At 39.7% G+C, this 14,816-nt stretch overlaps 1 protein-coding gene across 3 annotated transcripts in view; it reads left to right on the forward strand.

Annotated features, from left to right (window-relative positions):
- Positions 1-14,816, forward strand: part of LOC136430455 (actin remodeling regulator NHS-like) — a 97,899-nt gene that overhangs the window by 29,104 nt on the left and 53,979 nt on the right. The window contains exon 1 of one of the 3 annotated variants that reach the window (XM_066421390.1): positions 11,811-12,061. The exons of the other annotated variants lie outside the window; for them this stretch is intronic. Coding sequence (XP_066277487.1) covers positions 11,995-12,061 — 67 coding nt within the window. The 5' untranslated portion in view covers positions 11,811-11,994. Of the gene's footprint in view, positions 1-11,810; positions 12,062-14,816 lie in introns of those variants that run through there. 3 annotated transcript variants of the gene reach the window in all.

Below are 14,816 nucleotides of genomic sequence, written 5' to 3' on the forward strand. Positions count from 1 at the left end.
ATGTTTGAATTTAATGACGGGATGTTGGTTTTTGTAACATTTGCACAGTAGGTTCCTTGAGTCCAACATTTACATTGTTGTGAAAACTAAATAAATTTCAGAAAACTTACAAAGCAGTTTCAGTGTGGTCTTTCGCAAGGAGATGCTTGATGAAGCATTTGTTGTATGTGAAATAACATGCAAAAAGATTACACAGATGTGATCTGAAGCACCTGTTCTATCTAAAACTTAGGTATCTAAAAGAAATGCGAGAGGTAATAGCGGATTTGTCTTCCAATAGTGAGTCTTGAATTTCACAACAAGGTGGGAAAAGTGGTTTTAATGAGCAGCTTGGAGGAATGTTATGTCTGTCACCCAAGATGAAGGTTTGAATTTGACCTTTTTGTGGATATTTCCTATAGATATCAGGGATAGACCAAGAAACATTGAGGGAGGTAAGATCAGATAGAAATGTAGAAATTGGACAATTCCTCAAAACCAGACAAGAAACTTGACACACCATATGAAGAAACCAACTTGATCGGAAAAAAATGTTGCATGCAGTATTGACCTTCAAAATTGTGCGGACATTCTTTTACACATTCCAAACCTTTCTGATCCGTCCCATATAGTTACTTCCACTACATCTGGGATGTCCCCTGTTTTAGTCAGAACATAAAAATGCCTAAAGAGTGAGGTGACCCTTAAAAGATTGTAAGGTCGGTGAGCAATAGAACTGGTGGTGGGCGAACCCAACTGATCACAGGGTGTTTCCATGAGTCACAAACAGTACCCTTTGATTTCAACTTTTCAGCCCAATAAAAGTAATACAGTAGATCTTGAAATGTTCGTAGTGGTTTTATTTTCGCAGCGACCTCTCACCACTAAGTCATAATACCGGTCATGTATGTTATGTATCTTTACTGCACTACAGTATTGTTTCAATAGTGAACATAAAACGCCACAAAAACATCCTTTCCCCTGCCTCTGTGAAATTAAGTTCTCACAAAAATAAATGAAATTACTGTAGTTAAGCAAGTAACCTCCTTGAGTTAAGTAATGGAAGAATATTTTGTTGTTAAACTTGTATTTCAGGTTTGTTGCAAAGTGCTACTGTAACCAGTGGTTTCGACATGACATACTTAATTAAGTTTTTAGTCTTTAAAAATGTTGTCTTTTTCTCCAATATCATAGGTCCTCAGTTGTCACATCTGTTGCCCATTTCTATGTTGTTTATCTGTCACCTCTTCTTCATTATGGGACTGGGTTGTTGACAGGATTATCTCTATCTGTACAGTGTGATTGACAGTGATTGACAGGCTGTTTCCGTAGATACCACGAGTTAATCAGTCACCTGCAGATGTTTTTTGTACTGAATGACACAGACAAGAATGATGAGAGCATGTATCACCTGCTTTGTAATAATTTGTGAGTATTAGGTTCCCTGGTTTAGAATCTGGCCTACTTTTGATTCTTGGAAGTCTGGATTATTTTTGATGATGGGCTTAGAAAACCAATGTGTAAAAAGGTCTTCTTTCAACATTAGATCTATTGTCTTGTGTGTGTGTGTGTTTCTTAAAGAAAAGTTTCTTTAAAGAAAAGTTTCTGAAACATACATATAGACTTGACAGCTGGTTACTATTGCTGATAATCTTAGCAGTGTTTGACATGTGGGTATTTTTAACCTGTCTATTTCAAATAAAAGTGACACCTGTTGTCCATCAGAACAAACATTTACAGATGTGTATTTGAAGTTAAATGTAATGTATAATGAAAAATGGAATATAACAGTGACATATTGTAATAGATGTATAAAATGGTCAGTGAATGAGCTGAAGGAGATACATTTCAATTTCTTTCAAACATTTTTTTCCAGAAAGTGAATAAGTGAGTCCTTGGGACTCACTTATTCAGTGCACAATTAATCCAAATATGCCTTGCAAGACTTTTTTTGTGATCTTTTACTTCTTTATTTTCATAGTAAAACATTTAAAAAGCAATGAACTCGTTCACGTGACTTGATTTACATTTGGGTTGGTCTCTTTGTGATGTACTAGTATTCTCCATAGCCTTGGGCAGCAATTATCCCTCAAAACATTTTGCACGTTCAGACAAATTACAGGTGTTGAGAACAGACAATTACCAGGTGAAAATGGCTAACATCTGTCTCCCTTAGGAAAACACCTGGTCAGGTCATGGCAGTCTCGAAATGTTTGTGGTGGTTTTATTTTTGCCGTTTTCGTGGTGACCATTCCACTGCAAATTTATGACACCTTGAATACTGTACTACAGGATTGTTTCAACCCCGAATTTAAAACAGCACAAAATCCTCCTCTTGTAAAATAAAACCACAGCAAAAGTAAATGAATTTACAGTATTTATCACAACATCATACCTTGATTCCAAATCATGAAACTGTGCCAAAGATCATGAAGATCTTATATAGGCAGATGTAATTTGCGGGGAGGAGGGGCAAAGGTATCCAACCCTGTCAGTTCTAATGACATCTCAACAGGTCGTCTCTTTGCATGGTTTGAAAGTAGACCCTTGTAACTTTCTGGTAGGGAAAAAAGTTAAAGAAATTTGGGCAAGTACTTAAACGGGTCTTGTTTCAGTGCTTCTTATGTAATTTCCAATTTTGCAATTGACAGTTTCCAATTGGCCAATAATACTGCTTTGAAGCCATATCCTTGAAACAGTAAATAAATGAATCAATGATTATGTCATTGCTGCCGATAGATCTTCTTGTAGATAACTTTCTATGGTCCAATGGCAGGGTCCAACTCTGATGTCTGCCCTACACTGTATAATCTAGTCTCTACCAGACTAACTACACCAGCTATAGGGAAATATTTGCCCGGGGAGTTTGACCACCAGAGGGTTTCACTGACAGGCGGGGGAAATATTAGCTTTACCGTGGACTGACTCGGACTGGCAAATTACTGCCTTTTTTGGCCGAATTCTACGTTCCATACCCCTTAGGAAGGCCTGGTGGAGGCCATATATAACCTTAGAGAAGAAGGTGTTAATGGGCATGTTCAGTCACACACGTGCACCAGCATGTGGAGGGAAAGTCTGCCCTGCCATGGGGATGACCGTGGTGCTGAATGCTCTGATTCTTGTGAAACAAACAACCTTGGTGGTTTGTTTACACTGTGGAAGAAGATATCTGTTTTGTTTGTATCGCCAGTGAAGCAAGTGCTTCAGACTTAAAGCCATGCCTTGGTCTATGGGTTCCTATTCTTGAAGAGACGTCATCTGGGTAAAAGAATGTCTGGGACCTTGTCCTTCTTTTACGGAGAAAACATTTTTTGAAAACAATGCAACAGAACACAACACAACACAACAGAACATGACAAAGATGAAGGACCTTTGACACAATGAATAGGTATGATCCATTATAGAACAGGTCATATTTTATAGGCTGCACAGAATGAAGCAATAAAAAGCTCCCAACCTCCAACTGACAGACCCAATGACCTGGATTGTACTAATGTTATAATTGTATTCCATACATCTGTAACATCTTACTGTATTTGTTGGTATGATATCACTTGAAAGCTTTTCCATTTTGCACATCATTACCGATAATTATATAGCACACAGTTATTTGTGCGTATTGGTCATTGTGAATATTGGCTTCCTGCTGATTGTATTTCTGAGAGGAAAATTGGTTGCCACGAGACATAATTGTTACAAATGCACAAAATCAAACCGAATTCGAGATGCAATCCTTCGTTAGCTTTCCGCCATATTAGCATAATGTCAGTCTTTATTGCTATTGATATGTAAATTTGGGATGCAATTTCTTTTGATGGAAATGGATTGTATGCAGCCACTTGGTCTAATTACACAGTCCTTGGTACCATTAGAATATGAGAAAAGATAATTTCATACATGAAAAATGAGGGAATCATCAACGAACCCATATTGAAGCTGGATATGACATCCATATGAAATGTTTGTAAATCATTTCATGCATACAAAATTGGTTAATTACAATCTAAATGTGGAAAGACAAATGTTGACAGTTCATTTCAAATGAAAAGAAATTTGAAGGTCAAACTGCATCTGGAATGAAATTGAAGTTGAAAACATGCTAAATATGAATAATATCTAAAAAGGACTGAAGAAAGCAATAAAACGTAGGCCTCCACTGGGAATGGAGCTGGCCAAGTGGGATATTAACTAATTGTTCCATTGCTTATCAGTAAATCTCACAATCATCTTTGTGATTGCAACGCATCAGCGGCGACGCTAGATAGGGTACGATAAACATAAACAAGTCCTTTTCAGTATCCCAGACTTATACATTAGGTATAGACAGCCCTGACATATGAATGGTATTGATACATTGGAACAGAGAATAATTTTATTCAAGTTGCTGCTGGGTTTGCTATTGTCAGCAATTTATATATATGTGCAAATCTTTGTTGTTCATTAAGCAAAGAAAAAAACAGAGAAAGATGATTGTTGATATTGGATATTTTTTTAAAAAATCAATACATTTTAGTTGATACAGCAAGCATCCGAACACAGGGAAAACAGACTGTAGATCTTGAAATGTTTGTGGTGGTTTCATTTCCTTCCATTCACAGTGATCTCTTACCGCAAAATCATGGCACAGCGAATAGGTATTTTCTATTTCTACTGTACTACAGAATAGTATATTCTGCAAACTTCAAACACTGCTAAAACCTCCTTTCTCGTCTCTTCTTCTCGTCCTATCATGAAATTAAGTCCCTGCGAATATAAATGAATTTACAGTACTCCTCATACATGTATATGATCTATTGCCCAGCTATCAACAGTATGACCTGTGCTGCGTTATCACCACAGATGAACTGTTTCCTTTATGTCTCCCTGTGTGTGTCTGCCATACCGATAAGACTATCTATCATAATTCAGCGTTAACTTGTTGTTCCCTGAAGGCTAATCTCAGGATGGAATATTTATGCCCCTCCAACTGGCAGATGGAGCTATATGAACATCAGGCCACACTAGATTAGCACTCTGGTTGTTCCTTTTGTCAAGAAGGTTGATGTTTTTTGAAACGTGGTAGTGTTTGTTTGCAATGGAGCAGCATAATTCTAGAAGCTATTGATGAATTCTTTAAATTCACCTAAATTTGGTAGGTGGATAGGTCTTAACCAATCAAAGAAATGTTTAGATTTTGAACCCTCTTGTGGCTTTGCTTGGGACTGCAGAAGAACTTCAGGTTTTTGTATCTCTCTCCTGTTCTAGGCTTGCTTTGGTCCCCTACCAGTTTCTTTCAAACTGCAGTTTAAAGCATCAATTTGGGTTGTAGCACAGCATTTTCTTCTTGTCAGCCCTTTTGGTAAAGATAACTTGTGATGTAATCAGCTGCAAAAACAGGAAAAGATACTATCAAAGCTTTTGGGAGTAAATAAAACAGTTGATACTTTAATCCTTTTGTGTATGGAAAATGCTTTTAAACAATTTGCAGACCTCATTTGAATAATCTGCAAAGATAACAAAATGATCTGTTTTTTTATCAGACCATACCAAATGTCAGAGGGCACTAGCAAATTAACCATAATCTAACCATATAAAAGATTGAGGTACATATAATGTAGCAGAGTGGGTGACCCATGGGGGAATGCCTGGTATTGTTTATAATTACCCACTTTTCCATTGTCTGAGGGAATAGCTGGGGGCATATGGAACGTGCCCTCAGCGCTTGCCCTACAAATCCAGAAAACTGGACTGTCCAGTCAGACTTTGTTGTAAATGTGTATCCTTTCAAATGCTTAAAGCTAGAGAGCCTAATTTCTTACATCAGTGCCTTGACCTATTTTCTGTAGAACAGTCTTATGTCAGCAGAAATGTAATTTTTTGGAAATGGTGTCATTTAGAAGGTAATGTTGTGATTGAGGGCACATCTCCGATTCACCATCCGGGTTAAGTGTTCCTAAAGTACCCACATCGCTACAGATGGAGAATGTCAATAGGTGGGACTGAACCAAATCTGGACGAAATACAGGGGTGTTCAGCATAGAAACACATGTTTTCTTATTTTCAGGACATTTTGTACATCCTATATCACTACAGGTGGAGAATGTCACTAAGTGGGGCTAAACCAAATTTTGGGCAGAATACAGGGGTGTTCAGCATAAAAACAAACTGTCTTTCTTTAGTTTTAGAGCATTTTTTGTTATATTCTTAAGGAAACAACACTGTTTAAGAGACATTTAGAAATGTTTATAATGCATAATTTTGTATAGTAACCGATGCCTGAATGTGAGATGAGATGTGTAGAAAGACTATGGATAAATGAGCCAACCTTTTATCAGAAGTAAAACTGAAAGCATTTTACTATATTGTCGTCTTGAAGTTTAATGATCCTTTAATATGATAATGCTCTTCTTCATGTTCTTAGGTTGCTGTTCATATCTTGATTCAGCTTAAAGGCAACCTAAGCAATATTAGGGCGCTGAAAGTCATATATTCAAAATCAATTTTTTTCTGATTTCTATCCATAGTAAGTTTAGATAACACTATCCCATCGCATATCGACCATCATGTAGCAAAAATGTGATGTCGTTGTGTGGTGGGAACTCATTGAAAATCTGAGCACTTGGAGCCCAGCCATCATTTCAAATCTTCCGAACATGCACGATTCTGACCGATAAGTCCCGAACGCTTACGAAGAAATAATCACATGGTCATGGCTCAATGTGCTTGGGCATTGTGACGTCACGCGGCCGGAAGTTACCGAAAATTGTCGACAGAAAACGGTTACGGCTGGATTCCGGGCTGATTTTTTGGGGGGACCCAATAAATAAAATACTCCTTTTGTGGCTTGCTTCTGTGCTATTTTTAAACGCCCAAAGTATGAAATAATGATGCAGATGTGCTAATATAGGGAAGTAAATGTAATTTCAACCTCACCAAACAGAATTGCTTTCCCCAGAATATTTCAAGTTTTACCCCCTGAAATCGCTTAGGGCACCTTTAATCAATGCTCTGACTATTCAGTCAATACCAAGCTGAAGCTAGCCCTCGATTCGGCCTTCGATTCACAGCCTTCGATTCAGCCCTCGATTAGATTTTGCCGCCGATTCAGCCTTCGATTAGAGGGAATAGACAGAACATAGCAACCAATTCAGTTACCGATTCGAAAAACCTAGAATCTATGCCAGCTCTCTTACAATGAATACAAAAGGCAACACAATGATCAACTAGTACCAAATCACTCAACAAGAAGATATTTACTTGCAAATAATCTCGGAAAGGACATAATATCACGAATTCGGCATAAAATAATAGTGACAACTGACAAGGGACACTAGCCCTCAATTCGGCCGTCGATTGGATTTTGTTCAATGGATTGTAGCGCTTTCTGCTGTTTATCTAAATGTGGCCCGTGAACTTGAAAAAGTGATTGGGACACATTGGGATGTAATGTACCTAATGCGAGTATCAAATTCAACGGATTTAATGAACGAGCCGCGGGGGGTCTAACCCTTCAAAAGCGGAAAAGGCTGGCTGAACGTATTGCAGCGCTATTGCTATTTATCTAAATGTGGCCCATGAACTTCAAATAGAAATTCGGATACGTTGAGATGTAGAGAACTTAATGCAAGTGTCAAATCTAACGGGCCTGATTTGATGAACAAGCCAAAGGGGGTCTAATCAAGCACCGGTGAAGCTAGCCCTCGATTCGGGCATCGATTGCCTTGGGAAAAAAGGCTTGCTGTACGGATTGCAGCGCTTTCTGCTGTTTATCTAAATGTGGCCCGTGAACTTGGAATAGAAATTAGGCTACGTTGAGATCTAGAGAACTTAATGCAAGTGTCAAATCTAACGGGCCTGATTTGATGAACAAGCCAAAGGGGGTCTAATCAAGCACCGGTGAAGCTAGCCCTCGATTCGGGCATCGACTTGCCTGGGAAAAAAGGCTTGCTGGACGGCTTGTAGCGCTTTCTGCTGTTTATCTAAATGTGGCCCGTGAACTTGAAATAGTAATTAGGATACATTAGGATCTAGAGTACTTTATGCAAGTATCAAATTTTATGGGCCGGGTTTGATGAGCGAACCACTTCCCGCTTTTGAAGGGTTAGACCCCCCGCGGCTCGTTCATTAAATCCGACCCGTTGAATTTGATACTTGCATTAGGTACATTACATCGCAATGTGTCCCAATCACTTTTTCAAGTTCACGGGCCACATTTAGATTAACAGCAATAGCGCTGCAATCCGTTCAGCAAGCCCTTTTTTCCAAAGCAATCGATGCCCGAATCGAGGGCTAGCTTCACCGATGCTTGATTAGACCCCTGTGGCTCGTTCATTAAATCAGGCCCGTTAGATTTGACACTTGCATTAAGGTCTCTAGATCTCAACGTATCCTTATTACTATTCTACGTTCACGGGCCACATTTAGATAAACAGCAATAGCGTTGCAACCCGTTCAGCAAGCCTTTTTATGTACCCTTTTCTTTCCGCGTTTGAAGGGTTAGACCCCCCCCCCGCGGCTCGTTCATGAAATCCGGCCTGTTGAATTTGATACTCGCATTATGTACAGTAGAACCCATTGTGTCCTAATCACTTTTTCACGTTCACGGGCCACATTTAGAAAAACGTCAAATAGCGCTGCAATCTGTTGAACAAAATCCAGTCAACGGCCGAACCGAGGGCTAGTGTCCCTTGTTAGTAGTCACTATTATGTTATGCCGAATTCGTGATATTATGTCCTTTCCGAGATTATTTGCAAGTAAATATCTTCTTGTTGAGTGATTTGTATTAGTTGATCATTGTGTTGCCTTTTATATTCGTTCTAAGAGAGCCGGCATAGATTCTAGGTTTTTCGAATCGGTTATTGAATTGGTTGCTATGTTCTGTCTATTCCCTCTAATCGAAGGCTAGGGGCGGCAAAATCCAATCGAGGGCTGGATCGAAGGCTGTGAATCGAAGGCCGAATTGAGGGCTAGCTTCAGGTTGGTCAGTCAATCAAACTACTTTTCAATGAACAAAAGAACACTTTGATAGAGCCTTTTCCCAGCAGATATGTAGCTGGGATTAAGCCTGTCATCAGTTCAGTAAGTGAAGCTTTACTGAGTGTATCTTACCATAGTTGTACACAAAGTCTCTGTGTTGTGCCACTAAGTAGCATGGTTATGTTTACAGTATTGGCTAATACCTGGGCCTCACGTTATTATCTCCACAGACAAGCCATTGGATAAACAAAGGGATACTGATCTGTCCTAATTACAACAAAAAAAGACAACATCAGTACCAACACCTTTTAGTTGTGAGCACAATACTTGGACATTTCGCCTTCATTGTTTACACTTATTTTCTTACCTGTGAAAAATTGCTTAACAATGGAGAATGAAGCAGCAAGTCACACCTACACACCTGACTTTGTCATTGTTCAACAGAAAAGGGCGGGGGACAATGGGCTACACTTGGAGGGGAACAAAGAACACGGTCGGAAATCTATACGGTGTATGTAATAGGGTGTGTTTGTTGTGTGTGTGGGCTAGTTTTACGCAAACCTGACGCATTTCCTCCTAAAGACACTCCTTAAAAGATACCACAAGTCAAAGCTCCCCTTATAAGATTGGCACAAATCCAAATTCTGACCTTTAGTAAAAGAAAAGTTGTTATCACAAAGAAAAATCTGATACCCTTTCATTGTAGGTATGCCATTAATTTTGAGTTTCTGGGGGGAAGTTTTGAAATTTTAGACTAAGTGTGGTATTCAAGTTGGTACCATTTTTCATTTGCACTTTGCTTTGTTTATACAACAGGTTTCAAGCTTGGAAAAGTGCCAACTATTTCATCAGTTCTTTATTTGTCACATTATACCTGCAATCAAAACAGTTGCTGCATCATGATCCCTACGGATTCGTTATAAGAAATGATGGTGGGGAGAAAGCATTCCCATGGAAGCATTAAGTTTTTCACATAAGAGTAGTGTATTGTCTTCAGTTGATCAAAGGGAATCTATCTTTGTCAGGCATGTCCAATGAATCCTCTTTGTCTAGACCCTGTCTAACCAAAGTGGCTTCCTGAGTTTACCTGTACATGTCACCTTAACAGAAAACACCTGTCTCCTTTTCTGTGTCCCTTCTTTAGGCCATAGCAATTTAGTTTCTGGTTTCTTGTGTTGTTAGAGGCCAATTTTGAACTTTTACACTTTCCAAGAAGAAATTCTGCTACATCAACTTTGATACAGTGATCAATTGTTTGCATATTCAATCCTTTTTTTCCTCTAGTCAGTCCGTTCTTTGAAAAAAGATCAAAGAATTACTAGAAACAAAGCTTCTTTTCTTTCAAAGGGTTATGGCTGATAGGTTGAAAATTCTGATGAGAGAAACCCTAAGGTTTATAGACAGCAAAACTGTTCTTTTCCTGAAAATAAAATGACCCAAGAACCATAACCAATGAATTGGATTGATGTGGCTTTGGTTTCCAGGTGTCTCACCTGCTGATACCACAGAAGATTCCTATGGATAGTTGTTACCTGTTAGTGGTCAGGTGTTTGGTACCGGACAAAGAAATGTTGTGTGTGTATGGTCTTGACGCACGGGTGACTCATGTGAACAAACAGATTATGGAACGATAAGAAATTGCTCACACGACATACAACATGTAAATGAGTACACAACTATATTTGACCTAACATTGAAAAATTGATGTAGAGTCCTTTCATTTTAAAGTATTGATAGAACAACTTTGAAATGCAAGATCTGTTCATGAAAAAAATGCACTAAATGATGTTTTCACAGCTTGCCTTCCTTGTGATGAAATATCACAAAAGAACTTCCTTGAAAGTGAGGGATTACAAATTAAACGCTTGGAAGCAAAGTATAATAGTTTCGCTGTGCAGAAAATTGCACATTGTTTTTGTGAAGGGTAACAGAGTGGTAGTCAGTGTTGCAGAACTAAGTACATTATTCTTTCTTTGTCTCAAATTGTAGGGTTCGTCTCTTATCTATGTGTTGCTTGTAATGGTCCCTTGGCCAGCAATGTTTCTTGGCAGCTCCTTTAGAAATGACAAATATGCATGTTGAAACCATAAGCAAGAGAAATGATGTGGTCTTCCCCTTGTAGATTAATAGTGAAATTATATTACACATGGGATGTGGATTATCACAGCTCTTGTCACCAACACACTTAATAGATTGGTTTTGCTCTTCTGGTTAAAAAAGTAATAAATTCAGGACATTGTGTAAGCCAGAGAAATTGCCCTATATGTTATGGTTGTACTGTGTCATTATCGTGCTCAGTTTTCCATATAGAATCAATATCAGCTGATGGTCTTAATTAACTATCATGTCTTTCAAGAGATTTTACGATGTTCTCTGAAGGTCAGACGGGCCCAGAGGTCGTTGGTTCCCTTCCTGTCCTACCTCCCGTCGTCTAGACGTGGTTGTCTCGGTCAGGCTGGTTTCCTGATTTTACCTCAGCACAGGTAACCAAGATTTACCTGGGACTGGCGCACAGTGGAAGCAACTCAGCCGTTACCCAATGTGTTCCCATCCAAGGATTCCATTGTTTGGCTGTATTTTCATGTAAATTGGTCCAGCCCACATCCTTTCTTTTGTGATCTCCCCCCAGTGTACACTGGTCCCACCTGCAAAGTGGAACGTTCCACCTGGTTAAGTGCCGCCAATGCTAGACGTTACATGCCAGTATTAGATCTATTATCAAACTTCAGTGCTGGAGTTGCCTCTGTTAACAAATAAAGGTCTAGCCCAGTATCTGTGTGTGCCCCATTCTCAGGAGGGAGGCAAATAAGGGCTTTGGACAAATCCCTCCCAAAGGATGCTGTCCCCACCCCTGAGTGGACTGAAAGCTGGAGTGGACTTGTCCAGCTAATTGATTTGCAGGCGATGTCAGGCTTGGCAAGCAGACAGGAGACTTAGGAGTGAGTAAGGTTTCCCTGGCGTGCAGTCCGGCGAGACTGGCAGGGGAGTTTTTCTGTCTACAAACAACATGGGAGTGCGTGGATTACCTGTTTGGTTGGGAGTAGCGGCCGGAGCTCGACATGGGGAATAAGCTACGCAAGCAGAAAACTACCGATCTGTGGGCCACAGGAGGCACCAATGGCTACGGTAGGACCCTTTGTTGTACTGCTCATTACTTGTATGACGTGCAACGTATGAAAGGGAGTTACAGGTTGTTATCATCCGTGGCGGCCCACGTTGTCACCAGAGGGGTTGGCGGTATTAGTCTCACAGGCCTTGGCGGTTGTGTCCTTTATCTTAACCTATATGTGTGGGGGTCCATGTGTAGGTGTATCACTTTTGTGCTGTACACTGTTTTGATCCAAGAACTTAGCCTTGTTCTTTTGCCACCAAGACTAGGAATTAAAGACATGCTGGCTACTGAACTTTGGAGAAAGCAGAACCATTAAACCACCGTTGTTCTTGTAAATTTCTCAGGTTAAATCAGGAGTGTAGTCCTTACCACTATCATTTTTCACCAAACAGTGTGCCAGAAAACATGGTGCATTACCCAATGTAGTGTGCTAAACTTTAGAGAGCCAGTGAACCAGAAGACTATGTCTATCTCTATGAAGGCCTTGCCTGTTCCATGGGCAACCGTTGCATTTTTACAGCGTGGCACCAGGATACTTATGGGACGTGGGGACAGAAATATGTGCGGACGACCAATTACCAACCACTCAGGTGTACAACACTGCCTCCTTGCCCTCCCTTGCCTTAGTATGGTTCACCGCTACTTGGCTCAGAAACAGGCTTGATACTTATGACATTTGTCACCATTAGGTCTTCCACTTCTTTCTCTCTTGTATTTTGCTGTGTCACAATAATCCAGGAAACAAATCAATTTTGTGTGACATATTTGCAATAAAATATTGGCAAGGCTCCAGTACATTTACTCCCTTGATTATAAAATTTATGAGATTCTCTGGCAAATATGATGAGCAATATCAATAAGAGTTGTAAAATCTGTAGTTTCGAGGATGCGGGACAATCAATTCTAAGCAGATAAAGTACACATGTGAAAGGAGAGAAGGTAAGGTCTTCTCTAAAAGGAATGCCAGCAAGAACATGATGCCCCGCTGAAACTAAAGCCTGTCTTCCTGCCTAAAGCCTCGGTCGAATTCCCGCGCATCTTGTTTTGGGTCGGGATAAGTTTTCCTTTGGTCCGTACCTGTCCAGCAAGACCTGACCCCAATTTAGCTGCATTTACATGATTGAAATCAATAACAATCTTGCCAACTGCATTTGCATGAAAATGGTATCCGGCATTAATGTCGCGAATGTGCTTTAGCAGAATGGTGAGAACAATAGCGTGAAAGACCTTCCTGCTAAGGCACATAAATCCAGAGATACGTGTGTTCGTTGCCTTGTTCTTGCCAAGCATACTACAACATAGAAATGCTTTGCTTGAACAGTTTTGAATGGACTCCCTGCACAGGAGGCTGGGTTCGTCAAATACACTTTGCCAGGCGCTTATCACAGTATTTCACACGTTCCGCTAGTGTTTTTTTATAGTATCCAGGTAATTCACTGGTCCTCGCAAAGTGTGTAGAATTTTATAGAGCAGAACAGTTCACTTATTGTTGTTTGTTGTCAGCCTTGGGGGTCGGTTGAGCTGGCTCTTTTTGTCAGGAGACCAGATTTGTGTGCATGCCTGGCTTGTTAGGTCATTCTTGTATTGCGCTGTGACTTCCGAAACATATTCAACTGATTTTTTTTGTTATGTCTGGTTGTGCTTTGTGCTCTCCAAGTCCTAAGAGTTGTACACATATACAGGACCTGTGAAAAATCAATGAGGATATCAGATTTCGTGTGGCCAGCTCTACTATCTTGATCATGTTTGAAGATTGAAGATTGCCTAATTACTGTATTTACGGTGGGTTAGCCAAGCAATTTCTTGTTTACCTGCGTAAATATTCTGGTTTAGTGTAAAGTGTGCGCTCGGATCAGTAAGTATACACATGTCTTCGTGCATAAACAGTCACAAGTAAGTGTAGAATGGAGGTTTATTTTTATCTCCGTTCCAAGAATTGCATTCATCTGCACATAGTTTATAAAAGGCACACAAAAACATGTCTATTAAAGTAGTAAAACGTCTGAAGGTTCCAGTTCAAATGGGCATTAACATACTTGGCAGTTGGCAGTATTCACCCCACCCAAAGAACCAAATTACAGTTGATACAAGCAGACAATTGAGGCGCATGACTGATTGATAATTGTCATGGTACAAGGCCTTCCTTTCAAAGGGAATCAAGATATCATAAGATAACATGGAGGACTGAGTGAATATCAAATACTGGAAAAACGTTCAGTGTTTTTCTGGCAGATTACATAGAAATGGGAACTCAAGAGGATCATTTGCCATAATCCATAAAAGGCAAATTGGGGGCAAGAATATTAAGAATAAGATCCCATTTCGACTACAGCTACCCTCAGCTGCATATATATTTTGTATACCTCTTTTGTGTAGTCCGAAATCGTTAGAGACATACCACCTGTATTCTTATTTTTGGCCATTTTGTTGTATATCTTAAAAGAAAAACAGTAGTAAGCTGAAATTTACAATACCAGGGTACAGCACATCATAATATGACGTATTCATGCAAGCATTGTGTTTGATATAATGTTTGATATGCAGTGTGAGCGGTTTTACAGTATTGTCAGCACTGGGGCTGTAAGGTTTATGATCTGAGAGTATGAATATTTAATTGGGAGACAATTTTCCGCCCACTCTTCTGTGCTAAGAATAGCCTCCATCCCTGGAAACACTTTTTTTCCACTTGCCACCGTAATATATTTGTCTGACCTTTTTTCGTTATGAGCAGTCGAGGTTTCAAATCTTGTGGAACTTCAGTAACATAAA

The sequence above is a fragment of the Branchiostoma lanceolatum genome, chromosome 1, assembly GCF_035083965.1.
Source record: "Branchiostoma lanceolatum isolate klBraLanc5 chromosome 1, klBraLanc5.hap2, whole genome shotgun sequence".
NCBI classification, from domain to species: domain Eukaryota; kingdom Metazoa; phylum Chordata; class Leptocardii; order Amphioxiformes; family Branchiostomatidae; genus Branchiostoma; species Branchiostoma lanceolatum.